The 18,002-nt window shown below is 40.4% G+C and overlaps 1 protein-coding gene across 3 annotated transcripts in view; it reads right to left on the bottom strand.

Annotated features, from left to right (window-relative positions):
* LRRC49 (leucine rich repeat containing 49) overlaps window positions 1–18,002 on the bottom strand; it is a 125,800-nt gene that overhangs the window by 93,176 nt on the left and 14,622 nt on the right. For all 3 annotated transcript variants that reach the window (XR_002100751.1, XM_019533459.1, XM_019533458.1), the window contains one exon: window positions 10,002–10,068. Coding sequence is in view for 2 of the 3 variants with exons in the window: in XM_019533459.1 (XP_019389004.1) it covers window positions 10,002–10,068 (67 nt within the window). In the remaining variant the exon portion in view is untranslated. The remainder of the gene's footprint in view (window positions 1–10,001; window positions 10,069–18,002) is intronic.

Here is an 18,002-nt window from a genome sequence, read left to right as displayed (position 1 = left end):
CCTCTGCACACTGTCCCAGCCCCGCTATGGCTGCCCCATCAGCCCCAGATCCAGCCCTTTAAGAAAAAAACAAAAAACAAAAAAAACCCTATATCCCTGGCTGCCCTGAACTATATAAAAATAACCTTAGCATTAGACCAGAAGAAGAGTCCATAACTATAATCCGAGTATTTATGAACATAAATAAAACCATACATATATGATGCAGTCTCTTTACCTCTCTAAAGACTAACTTTTTATAGATCTGTATTATGGCCCTGCAAATTTATATTTAAAAAAAGCTCAAAATAATCTTGGCAATGAGACGGAAGAGATGCAATCAAGACACACCTATTGTTTACAAAAGTTATCCTTTGAACTCCCACTCACGATCAAAAATAGTTCAGCCTCCCATGGATGGTTCATTTCTGCATCAAAGCTTGCTCAACTAAAAAAAAAAAGAAATGCCACAAATACCCTTGAAATATCTTCCAACAGATATAAAGCAAGAAACAAAATAGAAGTGCAAAGACGAAAAGCATGTCAGCTAAACTGTATGGAATACTTCGTGACGAGAAAGAAGAGACCAGAAACAGTCACCATGGACCAAGGGCAAGTCATGCCTGACCAACCTGACTACCTTCTATGATGAGATGACTGGCTCTGTGGATGCAGGGAGAGTGGTGGACTTGATGTACCTTAACTTTATCGAGGCTTTTGATGCCATCTCTCACAGAATTCTTGTAAGCAAGCTAAGGAAGTATGGGCTGGATGAATGGACTGTAAGGTGGATAGAAAGCTGGCTGACTCATTGGGCTCAACAGGTAGCAATCAATGGCTCAAGGCCTAGTTGGCAGCCAGTATCAAGTGGAGTACCCCAAGGTTTGGTCCTCGGGCCAGTTTTGTTCAGTATCTTCCTTAACCATCTGGAAGACAGGATGGAGCACACCTTAAGCAAGTCTGTAGGTGACAACAAGTTGAGAGGTGTAGTAGATACGCTGGAGGGTAGACCTAGGATTCAGAGTGACCTAGACAAATTGGAGGATTGGACCAAAAACAAATCAAATGCAGTCCTGAGCTTAGGAAGAATCTCAGGCTTGGGACCAACTGGCTAAGCAGTAGCTCTGCAAAAATGGATCTGGGGGTTACAGTTGACAATAAGCTGGATACAAGTCAGCAGTGTGCCCTTGCTGCTACGAAGGTAAACAACATACTGGGCTACAATAGTAGGAGCATTGCCATCAGATCAAGGGTAGTAATTATTCCACCTCCCCTGCATTGGTGAGGCCATATCTGGAGTGCTGTGTCCAGTTTTGGACCCCCACTACAGAAAGGATGTAGACAAGTTGGGAAGAGTCCAGCAGAGGGCAATGACAATGACAATGGTTAGGAGGCTGGGGTACATAACTTCTGAGGAGAGGCTGAGAGAACTGGGCTTATTTAGTCTGCAGAAAAGAAGACTGAAGGGAGATTTGCAGCCTACAACTACCTGAAGGGTGGTTCCAAAGAGGATGGAACTAGACTGTTCTCAGTAGTGGCAGATGACAGAACAAGGAACAATGGATTCAAGTTGAAGCAAGGGATGTTTAGATTGGATATTAGGAAAAACCTCTCTCACTAGGAGGGTGGTGAAGCACTGGAACACATTACCTAGAGAGGTGGTGGAATCTCCATCCTTGGAGGTTTTTAAGGCCCGGCTTGACAGAGCCCTAGCTGGAATGATCTAGTTGGAGACGGTCCTGCTTTGAGCAGGGGTTTGGACTAGATAACCTCCTGATGTCCCTTCCAACTCTAACTTTCCATGATTCTGTGGCTGCAAAAAGATATATGCAGAAAATGTGAAAAAAGCGATATAAGAAGTATGCTGCACACAGTCAGCCACACTGAACTGGTAACATGGGAGTCTCACTGCCAATCAGTAATTACTTTATGCATCTTCCTCAGATGCAAGAAAGAGAACACTTGTATCTGTGCTTAGTTGTGGATCATAGCAAGGTAGAGCTGGAAAGGACCTCACCTAATCCAGCACCCTGCTCAAGGCAGGAGTATCCCTGACTACATCAAAGTGTCTAACTTGTTCTTAAACACTTCCAAGGATAGAGATTCCACAGCTTCTCTAGGTAGCCAATGCCCCAATGCTTGACCACCCTCAGTCAGAAAGTTCCTCCTAAACTTCAACCTGAATTTCCCCACTGCAGTTTAAAGCCATTGCTCCTAGTCCTGTCCCCTATGGTCATGGAGAAAAGCCTATCACCATTCAAGTATTTGAAGGCTGTTATCAAATCCTCTGTCTTCTCTTCTCCAAGCTAAACAACCAACATTCTTTTAGCCTCTCCTAAATCAGTTTAACCTCCCAGGCCTCTAGTCACGTTTGTTGCTCTCTTCTGGACTCTGTCTACGTCCTTCTTAAAGCATGCGGCCCAAAACACTGGACATAGTAGTCTAAGTCAGTATTCACCGCTGCTGAACAGAGCAAAAATATAGCTGTCCTTGATCTGCAAGTGACACTTCTGTTACTACAATTCAGTACGCTGTTGGCCTTGCATGTGTGCACGCATGCACGTGCATGCCAACAAAAGCACACTGTTGACTCATATTCAGTTTATGGTCTACTACAGTGGTGCTCAACCTTTTGATCCTGCAGGCCAAGTAAGAGGCACAGAGTCTCTGTGTCCATTTCAGCCAGGCCTGAGACCCCTGGGGAAGCCATTTCCCAGGTATATGCCTCCCTCCCGTTCTCCCACCTGGCTACTGTTCCCATACCCCCACTCACCAGGCCCTCTAGTGATAAGTCACCATCTTGCATGTCTGAAACAACATGAAGCCTTCACTTGTGTCTGGTCTAAAATCCAACACAACTTTATGACATCACAGCATTCCACAGATTTCTGGTGTTATACACATAACCTGTGCTAAAGCCCTAAGCCTATCCCAACCATTTAGTTGGTGCAATAAAAGTTATCATCCCCCAAAATACTTGCCTCTCTCATTTCCTGGACCATCACAGCTATAAATAGTACTCCAACCTACCAAAGTACGGCTGGAAATATTGAACAAAAACTATGGAACTAAGTTTCCACCAACCTTCAGTATTTGTCACCTTACTGAACAGGCATAAAGGACAGAAAGAAAAACGCAAAAACTGATAATCATGCCTGAAATAGCCATCAAAAGCAAACGGTTTCAGTAAGAAGAAAGTTTAAGTTAAAAATGACAATGAAGTGCCCCTTCCTATAGAATTAAAGATTCACAGAAGTAGGGTCGGAAGGGACCTTGTAGATCTTCAAGTCCGACTCCCTGCCTGGGCAGGAGAAAAAACTGGGCTCAAATGACTCCAGCCAGGTAGGCATCAAGCCTCTTCTATAATTTCATCTTAAACATTACTAAAGGAAAATGGAAAAAACAAACATGAAAAATCTTGTGATACATCCTTGTAATAAACTGTCTATAACTCAAAAGGTAATTTAGGGCGTGTTTTATAAAGCCAAATTTAACAGAATTGTTCTACATATTAAACACTGTACAACACATTGCAACTCTGGAATGAGGCAATAAAAAAAAAAAGTAGCAAAATTCTGGTAAACAGGCTTCCTCAAAACTTCTCATAAATAGTATGTAATTTTCAGGATAATAATCAGTCTCTCTCAAATGATTCTATTATGATTTTTAAGTCACAATAGTGACAGCAAAAACATACAAGCAAAAAAAGTGCTGAGCACACATGGATCAAGCCACAAATATCCAGATTTTTTATTCATTGCTTATTTGCTAATTTGTTTGCTTTGTTTTTAAAGAGACATTTATTTTTAATGGGACAACTTAACCTTCTTCAAAGCTTATAAACAAAAAGCACACCCTTAGGGCAGATATCACATGCCTGTCAACCAGATCCATCTATCCCCCTGACAATAATATACTCAGTGTCCTGGCCAGGTAATCATGCCCCAGGCAACTTAAATTGCTGCCTAAAAAGATGCAGACACAACAATAAACTAATTAGGTATTTATGCAATTAAATTTTCCTCTGCGTTTCAATTTTAACCAAGTCACTCTACTGCAGTGGTGCTCAACCTTTTGGCCTCACAACCCATAATTAGCACAGAGCCAAGTCAGGTCCCGCACACATTGCATGCTGGGATAGGGTCCTGAAGGCCCAGCACCGCCCCCTGCATGCTGGGATTGGTCCCTGGGAGCCCAGCACCACTCCCTGCATGCTGGGATTGGATCCTGGGGGCCCAGCACTGCCCCCTCCCATCAGAATTGGGCCTGGGGAGCCCGATTCTGCTCCTTTCCACCTTTGCATGCCAGGATTCAGCCCTGAGAGCTTAACACCACCCACTTCCTGCTGGGATTGTGGACCCTGTGAGCTCAATGCCACCCTCTCCTGTCCCCTGCATGCCAAAATTGGGCCCCAGGGGCCCAGCACCATTCCCTTTGGGGCCCCCACACTGGAATTGGATCCTGCTGGCCCAACACTGCCCCCACCCAGCCCTGTGCACTGGGATCAGGTGTGTAACAGGGAACCCTAGCCCTGTCACCAGAAAACAAGTCCACCCCTTTCAGGCCAGAACTTTCTGGGCACAGAGTGATGGTAAGGAAGGAGTTACATGCCGAGTCTGGCCAGCTAGTCAGCTGACCGAAAGGGGCAGGACTATAAAAAACCCTGGGCAGAGTGGCAGTAAGGGGGTGGGGACAGCAGCTGAAGAGGAAGGAGCATCTCTGAGAGCTCCACACAGAAGCTGGATGAGTGGTCCAAAGGCAGGAACTATGGAAGCCGTGGGGAGACCACAGCTGTACCACAGCCAAAATTGCAGCCGACGAAAGGCAACTGAGGCATGAACCCTGCGAATGTAAGTGAACCTGCTGCTTTGCTTGATCATATTGGTTAGTGACCGGTATTATTTTTCCTTCTTTTTTTATTATTGAATAACACCGGTGACTTGGGTGAGGCTGTTAGGGGAAGACAGAGGCCTCATTTTGGGTACCCATGACAGAGTGGGGACCCTGGTGCCAGCAAGGGCGCAGCTTTTGGGGGGCAGACCCCATCACCTGAAGGGGTGCAATCTTAAAAAGACCAGGGAGGTCTGCCACACCTGGGGTGCAATTTTGTTTTGTTTTTTTTGGACTGAGAAGGTGCGAGTTCAGGGTCGTCCCCCAGGTTTTGAACTTGTGACCCCCTAGCTATGGGGCCGGCACCCAGACCTCCGGGTCGGGGGGCCAGGCTCCAGATTTGGAGCAGGAAAGGGGGCCACAAGTCTCAAAACACCAGCAAAGGCTAGAGCTGTAAAGTCAAACCCTGTTTAGTGGGTTTAGATGGGGAGGCCTAGCTAGAGAAAAACAGGGGTCAGGCCTGCGTAGGTGAAAGGCCCCAACACATACAATACAAGAGGCAGACTCCCACTTGCAAGAACATTATCATAATTATTTCCATCAAGACATGCCAGGAGAGTATAGGGTGGGACATAACTCCCAAGAAGGCTCCAAGGGTGCCCCACATAAAGCACGGATTACCAGGGAAGATGGCGCTGGGGAGGGTGACCTGTTACAAGGTGCCAGATTCAAAGCACAGGGTCCAAGGCTCCCTATGAGTCTGGAGATTAGGCAGGACAGGAGTGGCAACACCGCTCCCCTGCTGCCAAGTTTCTAGGCCTTGGGGAGCCCTGCAGGATGGATGACATGGTGCTGCAGGCCATATCTAGCCCACGGGCCAGAGATTGAGCACACTTTCTCTAATGAATGGTAATTTTGGTTTCTGACATTAGAAATGAAAGGATTGCTGGGATATAAAAGGATTGCTGGCCTAATCCTGCTACCCCAACACATTTGAAATTGATGCGAGTACTTGGACATGAAGGTACTTAATATTACTAAGAATAGCAGAACTGGGCACATAATATTTGCTGTTTTTATAAATACAAAGCAAATTTCATAAGCATTTTTCACATTGTTAGCAAGTCCAGTTCATTTAAGTTCTCTAGAACTCAACTGGGAGATAAAAATAGCTCTCTCTTTAAAAGGTATTGTGTATGATTGCTAAAGATGCTATTCCACAAAGAATTTTGTACCTACATTTGGAAAAATTTCCAGTTAAATCACTGTAAGGGTAAAAACAATCATCATATTCAATCCCATTGGAAAAGCTACACACTCACAACTCAGATTAAAAGTTTGGATCACATACTTATGTTTGACTTTGGACCCCACTGATCAGCTGTTGTAGTTAATACATTCTGGAATCCTAAACTGCCTCTTTTGATGTTCTGAAACTTAATTCTGTGGTTGAAAGGGAAAGCTTAGGGTGTGTTTGATTTGGAAAGGTACATTTTGAGTGCCAACAGAAAAATGAAAGCCTGCTGTACAGAAGGGTCCTGAGAATCTCAAAAAGACACGGAAGACACATACAAGTAAAACAAGAATAAAACTAGTGTCACATTTGTTCAGGTTATAAGCACATCTTCCTAATAATCCACAAATGTATTTTATATACCTTGAACAGTTTGTGTTTAAAGAGCATCTACTAGACTTTAGCAAAAGTGTGTGCACACACATGCAAGCAAAAATAAAAATTAAGAAGTATAGATAATATACAGGATTTTTAAAACTTGAGGATGCCTTGAAAAAAAAAAAAAACTCTGGCAAAACCAAACATAAAACGATATGATGCCAGAAATCAAACCTCATGCATTACAGGAAGCAGGCATGAGGAAGATGCATTATTCACGAACGGATTATAAGGGTTTTTTTCATATTGACAATTCAGTGAAAACTATTCAGCACCTACAAAACAAAAGCAGCAAAACTAAAAATCCCATTTGCAGGCCCCAAACATCTATCAACTTCACATTTTTTGGCTCTTTAAACTTTCTAAAAGGCAAATATGAATTAAATTCAGGAGGTTGAATATTGCCCTGCCAAAAAACTGGAAGTATCTGATCCTGGTACACAACAGTGACTAAAACTGTGGGCAAAGATCTGCCTAAAGTTATATAGATATGATCTAATGGCAGCTAAATTATATACTATGTGTACAGTTCTTAATGAAATCAATGAAGTACCAATGAATTCAAAGAGTTACACGAATAAGTTTGAGGGGAAAAACATCCAATTCTATAAACATGTATGTCATTTGTTAATTTTATAAGATATACAGCAGAAAGCCAAACTATTACAGCCCAATTAACCATATGTGGTAACTCTTTGTCCTATGATGTATAGTTAATCAAAAAAATTATTAGTGACTACTATATTCTAAGTCATGTACAGGCATTACATTTTTATTAGAAGTATAACCACTCTCCCAGAAAAACTAAAATGCACAAGCATTCATTCAGTTTCTCCTAGAAACATGCCCTGCCTGAGAGAAAAATCTTCCAGGTTGATACGTGGAAGATCACCCATGTGAGACAGTTTCTCTAGCAAGAATGAATACCTGTATGCTTCTGATAGACTCCTCTGTGATTGGGAGATTTCTAGCAGTGGAAAAATTCCTAGCAATTCCCAGGAGAAACTTCCACTGCTAGAAGTGAACATTTGTTTATACCCTTAGTCATCCACACCAACTATATCTATGCTCAAAAGTCAACCTTCAATTTACAATACAAAAACATTATTAACCAAGTAATTTGCAATGTCATTTTGTTATGCTGTATTTTCAGTCTTGCAAAAATAATAATAATAATAATAAATAAATCAACAAAGCCATTTATTAGTTTATTATATCTTGTTTATAATTGATATCACTTAAGTGTACTAACACAGCACTGTATTTCATTTCAGGTTTATGCAAGATATTAGTTAACAGGCCAGTTTTGAGGAGTTTTACACTCAAACTGAAAGTTTTCATAACTACATAGAGGTTAGTCCAAAATAGTGCAGTTGTTCAGGATACTACTTTACTCCCAATGACTTTTCCCCAATTGTTGAATTTCCATTTTTGCTCATAAAGTCTTGTGCCTGCACACTACAACTATGAAGCCAAAGTTGCAAAAAACTTGTGTATGAATTCTTCACAAAAAAATATATATATATGTATCTGTATGTTTATCTTGCATGAGCATTTACTGCAACCATGTAACTAGTGAAGAGGGATCCTGGCTTTCTGTTTAAAAGTCACAAATTCTCTGATTAAAAAAACCCTGCAAATTCTCCAATTTAAAACCCCCAAAATCTGCATTTTTCCATGATAAAAATGAAACACCACATATACACATACAAAATTGAACACAACAACACTTTATTAATACATTTCCTAATTGTTTTAAAATGGTAAGTCTACCAGTGCCCCATATCTCTACAAGAAAATAAATTCTAAATACCTATACATTTTGGCATTTGATTTTGGGTTTATCATGGAAAAATCAGAACTCCCCCAGCCCCATTTGCTCACCAGGACACAGGTTCAGCCATGGCTATGCCCCAACCATCGCTGTCAGGAGCTGAGCAGCCCTGATATGCCAGTGCCCTGCCAATGCCATTGCCCCATATCCCTGCTGGTGCCCCTCACTCCCCATCCCCACAAGCCACCAGGGCTACGGGGCTAGGGACTCAGGTGAGCAGCCCCCTGCCACACCCCCGTAGCAGTGCCCAAGCGCTGGTTGCCACCCACGGGAAGTAGCGACTGCTGCGGCAAAGCAGAGAACGGAGCCTGGCTCCCCCTCCCCATGGGTGACACAGCCAGAGCAGAGCCTGTGGTGATGGGGTAGATGCAGTCTTCCTGCAGCGGGCTCAAGGCTCCCCACCCTGCTGCCCTCCCCCAAGGCTTCCATGGCCCAGTGAGCAAGACCTGGTGCAGCAGGGCAGAGCTGGGCCAGGTGGGGAAGCTCGGTGCTGCTGTTAGGAGCTCTGCACCACCATGGCAATGCACCGCCTGCCCACCCAGCAGGAACGACGGGCACAACTCTGCACCACCACCCCCACTGTTGTCAGGAGGGCAGGGGGCGCCTCACCATGGCGATGCGGACCTCAGGGCGACGACACCAAGCTTCTCTGCCTGGCCCTAGTCTGCCCTGCTGCGCTGGGTCCTGTCTGCTGGGCCACACCCACCTCACATACAAATCTGGGGGACGCACCCCCCATACCCCTCCTGGGAGCATGCATATTACTCTGCCCAATCTTCTGAATCAAGCAGTAACATAAGCAGCAAAAATCAGTGCATAGCCTAAGCAGATCTGGAGTCCAGGGCATTTACACACTACCTTTTATGTTCAGGAAGACCATGCATCCCTGACTATAAATTGATTTAAGCACTTCAGCTATTTTATACATGTTTTCCATTTATTTTACAACTAAATATTTTATCTGAACTCCCTTTAGCCTCTTCTGCACTGCATGCAAAGTGCATCAGGAATATAACAACCCCGGTTGACCCCTTTTGTCTAACATATATATTACAATTAAAACTTTGCACTTAAATGGTGCCTCAGAAGTTCTAGATCCATTAACGATAATCATTATTATTTGTCCATTTTAGAAAATGGGCAAACAAACAGAATAAATTACTCGTCTATGGAAAGGTCTACGTTATTACAAAGCTAGGAACAAAGAGCACCCATAATAACATCATTACCTCCTTTTATGCTTTCTTCTCTGTACACACATCTAGAACTATTGTACATATTTAAGGAATCTACTTGTACCAGCACTTACAAATAGATTCCTTAATACAATAAAAGCTATTCAACATTTATTGTATATTATAACATTTTGAATCTTCTGACAATATAATTAAAAATATGCTAAACAAGCTTGTTGTTTTACATGATTTGGTGCTGTTATCCAAATATTTAGTCATTTCAACTTTTAAATAAGCTTCTGACAGTGTAAGAAAACAGAAAAAACAAGATCAAACTTAGCATTATTCCCCTTTTGATTTATTTTTAGGTCTGTAAACTTAACAAAAGAGCAGTTGTGAGACACCTTCTAAATCCCCTTCCCAAAAGCCAGCAATAGAGGAAAACAGATGCATCTGAATCAATTTTATTTGCAAGTGACTTAAAATACAAATTGCATTTACTATCCATTACCTGATTTCCATGAAGATCCAAAACATCGAGGTTCTTTAAATTTTCCAAATTTGAGATTTTCTTTATTCTGTAATATTTAAATGAAGATATTTTAGGTAATATTATTATTTCAACATTTTAGTTAAATCATTGAGTCTATCATTTATTCCTGAAAAAGTATAATGCAAGAAATAAGGTACCGACAAACTGAAATAAACATTTGTATTCCATGCAAGCTCAGAACATATTAGGACTCTATAATCATTATAACTATTAAATAAAAGCTAAAAATCATAACACCAGCATGTTTCTGCCACTAGGAAAAAAAAGGAAACAAAATGTCTTTCCCTTTACAAATAAGGTACTGATAGCTCTATTGTTAACAGAAGAATATTGCCATTGAAAGTTCTAAGTGATTATCTCTGCAGGAATTACAAAATGAACAGGTTATTTTGGGAAATATTAAATGAACCTAGGTAACTATAATAAAAGATAGTCTTTGGGCACCGCAGCTGCAGTTTCCGTAACATTTTCTACTTCCAATGTGGGCTGTAAGTACATAATCCTGTATTAGCCTTCGGTGTCCATCAAGAGTTCAGTACAGAAATAGGTATGTAATATAGGTCTAATTATTTGGTACCACATTCAGAACGGACTTGCATTCCCCAGCAAGTTAAAATGCTGATAGAAAAAAAAATATTTGGCTTAACTTAGTCCATAAGATATGTGAGCTGCATCTATAGAACAAAATTTGATTTTTCCTTGATACTTTAATATTAAATATGATAAATTATGCAACTTTGAGGGAAATTAGTAATCCTTTAACTAGAATTAAGGATTTTATGTGACTGGACTAACAATGAAGGTGCGAGAACTGTTGGACAAGCTTTCCAGGACACCTGAAACCCAAATGTTCTCGCAACTATACAGATACTACAAAAAAAACCCCTTGCCTTGGACATTTCGTAGACCAGGAATGCCCAACATGCAGCCCACAGGCTGTATTTGGCTGCTGGAGCCTCTTCATCAGGCCCCCAGTGCTGCCCCTGGGCCTGGTTAGATTCACACAGAACACAGTGCACACCCACAGCACTGACCCAGTCTGTGGGCAGGAGCTGGCCCACGGAACCCTTCCTCTTCTCCTCCAGCATACCCAGTGGCTGCTCCAACCAGGCTGGGACCAGTTCTGTGCTGATCTTGACCAGCTAAAACACGCACTGCATGTAGCACAGTCCGGCCTGAGGTGCAGCCATGCTTCACACCATGGCCCCCGGCCAGATTGTGCCACACATGGCACCCATTATGGGACATGTGCTGCCCATGATGCATGCTCCAGCTGGTCTAAAATGCAGAGCTGCATGCAATGTGGGTCCTGGACTTGCTGGAACATACCGCATGTGGCGCAACCCCAGAGCTGCTGGCATGCAGTGCAGTCCAGCCAGGGAGGACACTACATGCAGCATGACTGCAGCTATGGTCAGACTGTGCCACACACGGAGCCCATTTCAGCCACTCCAGGATCTGCACCACACACAGCACAGGTCCCAGACTGGCTGGAGCAACCACCAGATACCTAGGAGAGAAGGAGAGCAAGAAGGGGAGGGAGTCCGTGGGTCTGATCCAACCTGTGGGCTAGATGAGTTTGACATCCCAGTCCTAGACCATCACAGCTACAAGAATACTCTAACTCTATTAGGCCTTTAACAAAACTTATACGGAGTGGGATTCAAAAGAACGTTTGTTCAATTGTCCAAAGGCAGGAATTAAATTTATCAAGAGGGATATAAAAGTAATTAGGAGCACTTTTCCCCAAACCACTTTCCTGAAATCACCACCTTGTTTCAGTGACCATATTTCTATTCTAAAAGTATTGTTCCTTGAACCAAGTATTACTGATACGAAGAAGATCCTTCATGTCTAAAACCTTAAAAGGGCCAGTATATCTTTAAACAAGCACTAATAAAAACCCAGTTACATTTGCTGGAATGCTTCAAGAAAATTATATTTATCCCTAATTCTATAATAACAATACAATTTGTGCACCTCTTGAATGCAAGACAAAATTTACTTAAAATCACCAATTTTGCCATAAGACAATCTCTATATATACTGTGAAGGACTGAGAAAGTAGATTTTTTTCATTATTATACATCAGGTCTGCATTTACCAGTATACACAAAATACTACTGCGCCATGGAGGGCTATTTTCTAAAACTAAACTTTAAGCCACTTTGGCTGTGTACAACATGCAAATAATCTGTAAGGGTTCTCCCAGCTTCATTCTCCTAGTAGAAAAACTTATCAAGAGCCATACGTACAGATATTTGAATTCCAAAGCCCTAAAGAGTGGAGAGCTTGCAGTGCTGACACTATTTAATCAAAGCAGGCCCCTGTGCGCACAGCTCTGCTCAGCTCTGCTCTGCTGAGCTTAGTTTACCTGGCAACAGTACACAGAACAGCCCTGATTGGCTGACCATGACTGCCCGTGGTCAGTATGTGGTTCCCTGCAGCACAAGGTGGGGATTGCAACGGGGGCATGTTCTGCTCCCTACTGCAGCAGCAGGGTCCAGCAAGCAATACAGTCTCCTGGAGGGGTAGGAGTGGACATGGGGGTGGAAGAAGGGAATGCTGAAGGATCATGTTCTCTTCTGAGAGAACCACAGCGTATACATTCACTTTCACGAGAGAAACTCTCTTGGGAGTGATTTAACCCAGGTTATTTCTCCTGGAGTAGCCATTTTTACTTGGGAGAAAAAGCCTGAACATCTGTATATTTATAGTTTCTCCTGGGAGAGCAGCGACTCAGGAGAAACTAAATGTCTGTATGATAAACCAGTTTATATTCATATTTATTCTGTAGCTGCTGTTAGAGGAAAAGTTAACTTTTGTTCTTCCTTCCTGTTATATTCTATCCACTCTTTTCTTGTTTTAATTTTTCTTCCACTGCTATGCTAGTTCTCTTCTCTCCCACTACTCCCCTTCCTCCCATCTTCAGGTTTCCAAGCTCTCTTGTTCCACCTTTTTCTTGCTTGTAGATGCTGTTACTACATCCAGCTTCACAACTCAGTTCATTACTAACACTATTTTCCACGTCTGATAGAAAACACTAGTTTCAGCCATATGGAAAGTCTACGTAACCCTAAGCCAAAAAGTATGTAGTAAAACTGTGCATCAACTTTCCAGTATCTTGCTGGCTGTGACCAAAAGTACACTTAGTTTCAAAACATACCTAATTCACCCACCGCTGACATGCCATCAAGGAGCCTGTTTCATCTGACCTAAGATATAATGGGATCTGGGAAAAAAAAAAACTAATGCCCATTCAGTCTAATGCCACTAAATCAATAAGTGCATTAACTACAATATTACAGACCAACATAAGATTGATATTTTAGTACATGGCATATGGTAGGAGCAAACAGCTTAAGTTTAAGGAAAAAAAAATCATAAATGCAAAATACCTCAATACCATTTTATCCTATATATACACAGAGTGTATTTGTAATGTAAACGTTACCTATAAACTTAGAAGAGAACTAGCCTACCAGACTAATGGCAAAAATGGAACATTGCTCTTTGGGGGGTAGGAAATAACTGTGACCTAGTTCTTGCCTCTGCTCCTGAAGCCAATAATACAGAGGCAGCGTGCCCAACATTCAAGCCTGGGAACAATGAGAAGAGAACAGTGGCCCCATAAAAAAGCCACAGTAGCTGACATAGAACACATTGGACAAAGACCTGATCTCACCATTTTCAGCTACAAAAAGTGATAGGTTTTTAAGACTTCATGAGACAGGAGGTTCAGGGGTGGGGGAAGGAGTCAGGATACTAGCCTAGAAACACTGGCTTCTTGCACGTATCACAAATGTTACAGGTAAAAAAAAAAAAAAAAAAAAGTGCAATAAAGCAAGGGAAGAATGATTTCTGGGCCTGACAACATCTTTTCTCAAGCCAAGGCCTAACAGACCCTGAGGGGTTGTGCTCCTCTAATGTTTTTTCTGTTCTGTTCTAACTGCTGAGTCAAAGATTAAGTCATTATATATTATAAAGCCAACAGCATCACCTACTGGTTGACTACTTAACACCACATATATTATGCACATTCTGCAAAAACAAGTTATAAAATTTAAGAAACCCACAAGTTAAAAACAAAATAGTATTCATAAAACCAGTGTCTTCATGCAGCCATTTAATCAAAATGCAGCTCTTTACTGGTTCTCTCCCCAAAATACAGCTTTTGTATACAGCAAAATATATCAGTACTTCAGTGTTTAAAAACCATAAATTTTGTAGCATTTTAAGTGAGGTTTAAAATTTCCAGGTTAGATACTTAGTGCAACAATGCAAAAAAACACTTATGGACACATAATCTAAATCCCCCAGTAATCTATATTTCATTATTGTAATTCTTCATTATTGAGGGCTATCAAAGGAGAGGTGGGGGGGAAATGGAATGGCAAGGGGTTAAAATAAAACACTTCCTTAATAATCCACCTGATGAGCTACCTAAAAAATTTTTTCAAAGCAAGGCTAAAAAGGGTTTTTGCTGAAGGCAGTAAAGGCAAGTAAGCTGAACAGAGCCAAATCCTCTAGTTCTTAGTCATAACAAGTATTTCTACTTAAGTAATAACAGTATTTGGTAGTTTGGGGTTCCTTCCAACACTAAAGAACCAGAAAAATCAGTAGAAAAGTCTGTCTGCTATCTTCCCCTCAAGAAACTGGAAGCACATAAAGGAACTGGTTAATTGCCTGGTTTGTGTTATAAATCAGACAGATTACAAAGCTAATTTTGTGCTGTAAACGCAGGCCTTAAATAATGTATCCTTTCTATTAATACATTTTTATAGTCAATCATCATTAGGAGACAAAATTACATTGTTCTTGCATGTATATTTAAAAAGAAAACTTCATGGAGTTTTCCCTAAGTTTCAGGTAAAAGGCAAGGTTTTGTTGCATTTCATTTGGTAGAGTGGTGCAGGAAAAGCATTCTGCGCGAGCTACAATTATCTCTTGTGACATCTTCAGCATTTACTAGCTGAAGGTGATAAACTGATGTACAGGCAAAAAAAAAAAAGACAGAAGAAATGTGTGATGATTGGAGATGGATTACCTGAGACTAAAAGGCTAAACTGAAAAGGAAAATGCAAGCATGTTTCTGTAAATCAGTTTTTCAGTCATAAACAAAAATGTGTTTTGTGTAAAATGCTTTCTGGCCTGTTTAAAGAAATCAAACTGAAGAAATGGGCTAAAAAAAATGAGAACCTTTCAGTAGAAGTGGAAGGGCCCACACACAGAGCAATTACAGAGTTCTGGTTGGTAACAAATCAGTCAGAAGAACTTCATCACATGCAGTTTATTGACACTGTCTTGATTTTGGCAAGATCAGCTTTTTATGCACACACATACACAAACCTCTAACAAGTTTAAAATCATAGTTATAGAAGTGCAATACCAAAGGAAAGTATTTTACAATATGAAAGGAAATGCAGAGTAGTTTAGAAAAAGCAGCTCAAAAAGATTTAAAAACTTTAACATATGAACATGGACCCAATGACTGTTTAGAACAGAAATGACTAACACATGAAGCATATTAAGAGTATTTTTCCAATAGTTCCTAAGAATGAACACCAGGACACATTCAGCTATACCTTTTACTTCAGGTCTTGTCCTCTTTTAATTGAAGCCCCAAGTTTGAAGGGGCGGGGAAAAAAAACAGTTCTGACTCTTGGTCAATCTTAAAAAGAATATAGATTGTTCTATTTATTCTAACAAATGTTGGTATCAATGTGGGAAAATGGGAACACTCATGTAGTTGGTGAGACTGTTTAGTTTCCTTGAGCTTTCTGAATGTAAGCCTCCTCCTAATTTTTCTTATTAAACAAGGGGCTTGTTCCCACAGACTCTTTCAGTTGAGGAAACCCAATTATGAAAATGAATTCCAGCAAAAATGAAACATTTTCTTGCCATGATGTGTTTATTTTGGGAGGCATATATAGTCTGCTCCCAACCTTACTAAGGCTGACTAAAATGTAGAATGCAATTCTTTTGAAAAGCTTCCTTCCTGTTAAATACAATAAACTCATGCATATTTAAAAACGGTTCATATTTCTGAATACCAGAACAAATGAAGGACATTCTCCATGCAAAAATCTATTTACTACTAAAACCAACCCTACCTATTTTTCATTATTAAAAGTATCAAAAATACCGTACTCTGGATCATTTCAGCCTATCTTCAAATTTGATTAAGTTCCTTTAAAGCAATAAAAAAGTAACATGCAAATAGTTCAAGTTTTGTTTAAAATTTAACCTTAAAATACAATCCTGTCCCAAATATTTTTAGTTTAATATTTAACATACCAGAATTTCAATGTAATGTTTACCTTGTTACCCATATAAAAAAAAAGAAACCTTTACCAAGCCATTTGCAATATATTTGGTACCCTATTAAGTTTGCATTATTAATACCAGTACTGCAAAACAAAAAAAGTTTTAAAAAATTTAAGTCTAATATTTTAACTTAATAGGTCAAACCTTTTTTATTTCTTGTGGAGTCATTAATATATCTCAGTGGAACCAGTTCTTCCTTGTTATAACTTGTAGCAACAAGGGGAAAAAAAAGTTTTTTTAATTGCTGTACACAAAACGTTCGTAACATTTCTGTAGCTAAAGTCATCATGCTCACAGGAATAACTGGCAATCCCTGAAAGAAAGGGGTTAAATCTACTCTTCTTTTTTGAGTTTTTTGAAGTCTTTTAAACCAATAAGTGAAGCTGAGGGCAAGACAGATAAGACACCTGTGTTTTAACGCATGTTTCTATGGAAACTCTTTGGACTGGTGCCTGGTATCTTATAACCCAAGGCTGTTCTTCATTTTTATTCTTTTCAAACTAAATTGATTCAAGTTCATGTAGATTCCATTCTACCCTTGTCAGTTAAGTAAAAAAGCACCCCGATCACAGGCAAGGGTTTGATCAAACAGAACGTAAGCTTGAAAAAGGAGAAGTTTGCTATAAAATCCAGAATCAAGCCGAAAGAAAGCAGTCATAACAAGGAATTCTTAGGAACAGTATAGCAAGCCTGATGTTTGAGAGGGAAACGTTCAGTAGTACCCAATTTGTGGCTTATTTCAGTAAAATGTAGTTCAGGAACAAAACACCAGGAAAAATCTCCTGCACCAAAGATGATTTATGAAGTACCTAAGGAATCAGTTCCTGTAAAGCCAACAGCCAATGCTCCTTGAAAAGTTACTGTGTCTACTTTTCTAATCAAAAATAAGAAAGTGTGATTTTGGTGAACTAAATCCAAGATTATGGGGGATCTGAGAGATACTTCCACAAAAAATGAGAGATCAACTTATCCAGAAAATTCATACCGGTTTTAATAATTATATTTTAGTTATACAAGACAAGACCTTGAACCTTAATGTTCTAATGAAACCTGCTATCTAGCCATCTGTAAAGTACTAGTGAGGGAAATGTAACTACACAATCCACAAACTATAGGACACATTTACTTAAATCTTCATATTTATGACTTTGTATATATGTTCTGATATCCCGGTGTTTATTTTGAAACAAGATATGATGATGGGCAAAAATCCTTATCAGTTATATCAACACAAACCACTTAAAATCTACTACATAACTCAGACTTTTCACAAACGTTATGATCAGAATCTAACAATTTATGCTCTGTTGTTCAACAATACTGAGCATTAAAACAATATTAAAACACCTAGAGCTATGTGCAGCTTTAGTCCCAAGTTTGATTCGGCCCAATTCAGTGGACAAATCTCTGAATCCAAATCAAGTCAGGAGACCCTGTAATTTCTCTGAATTGAATCGGAACCCTCTAAACCGATTCAGCGATTCGGACATAGACACAACTTTAAATGTTTCATCTACATAATTCAAGATACAATCCATGAATGCTGAAATGTTGGGACAGATGGAGTACCACAGGAGTGTAGGGGGGGGTCCCGACCACACTCAGCAGCAGAACCAGAAGTGGACCAGAAGG

The sequence above is a fragment of the Crocodylus porosus genome, unplaced genomic scaffold (genome assembly GCF_001723895.1).
Source record: "Crocodylus porosus isolate Cpor-Errol unplaced genomic scaffold, CroPor_comp1, whole genome shotgun sequence".
Classification (NCBI taxonomy): Eukaryota; Metazoa; Chordata; order Crocodylia; family Crocodylidae; genus Crocodylus; species Crocodylus porosus.
This window is presented reverse-complemented; position numbering and strand designations above follow the sequence as displayed.